The following is a 231-nucleotide window of genomic DNA, read 5'->3' on the forward strand; positions in this document are numbered from 1 at the left end:
GGGGGGGTGACAGTGCCCACCTGGTCATACTCACTGCCTGCTTCCAGCAGGCTCTGCTGGATGGCAAACTGCAGCAGGTCATCCTCATCCTCCCGCAGCGGGTCCTGGTGGGTGCCCACCACGCTGTACCCCCGCGGCACCTCAAACAGGGCCGGGTCCATCTCGCACACCCGGCACGAGGCTGCAGGGTGACAAGTGTCAGCATGGCTGGGTACCCCACTGTGTCCCACC

The 231-nt window shown here is 65.8% G+C and overlaps 1 protein-coding gene across 1 annotated transcript in view; it reads right to left on the reverse strand.

The window, feature by feature from the left end:
* Positions 1 to 20: 20 nt before the first annotated feature.
* LOC104530841 (ankyrin repeat domain-containing protein 13B) overlaps positions 21 to 231 on the reverse strand; it is a gene marked incomplete at both ends in the record, with an annotated part of 2,448 nt that continues 2,237 nt past the window's right edge. Inside the window, one exon of the mRNA XM_010175547.2 lies at positions 21 to 223. Coding sequence (XP_010173849.2) covers positions 21 to 223 — 203 coding nt within the window. The remainder of the gene's footprint in view (positions 224 to 231) is intronic.

Source organism: Antrostomus carolinensis, unplaced genomic scaffold (genome assembly GCF_000700745.2).
Source record: "Antrostomus carolinensis isolate BGI_N321 unplaced genomic scaffold, ASM70074v2 scaffold35709, whole genome shotgun sequence".
NCBI classification, from domain to species: domain Eukaryota; kingdom Metazoa; phylum Chordata; class Aves; order Caprimulgiformes; family Caprimulgidae; genus Antrostomus; species Antrostomus carolinensis.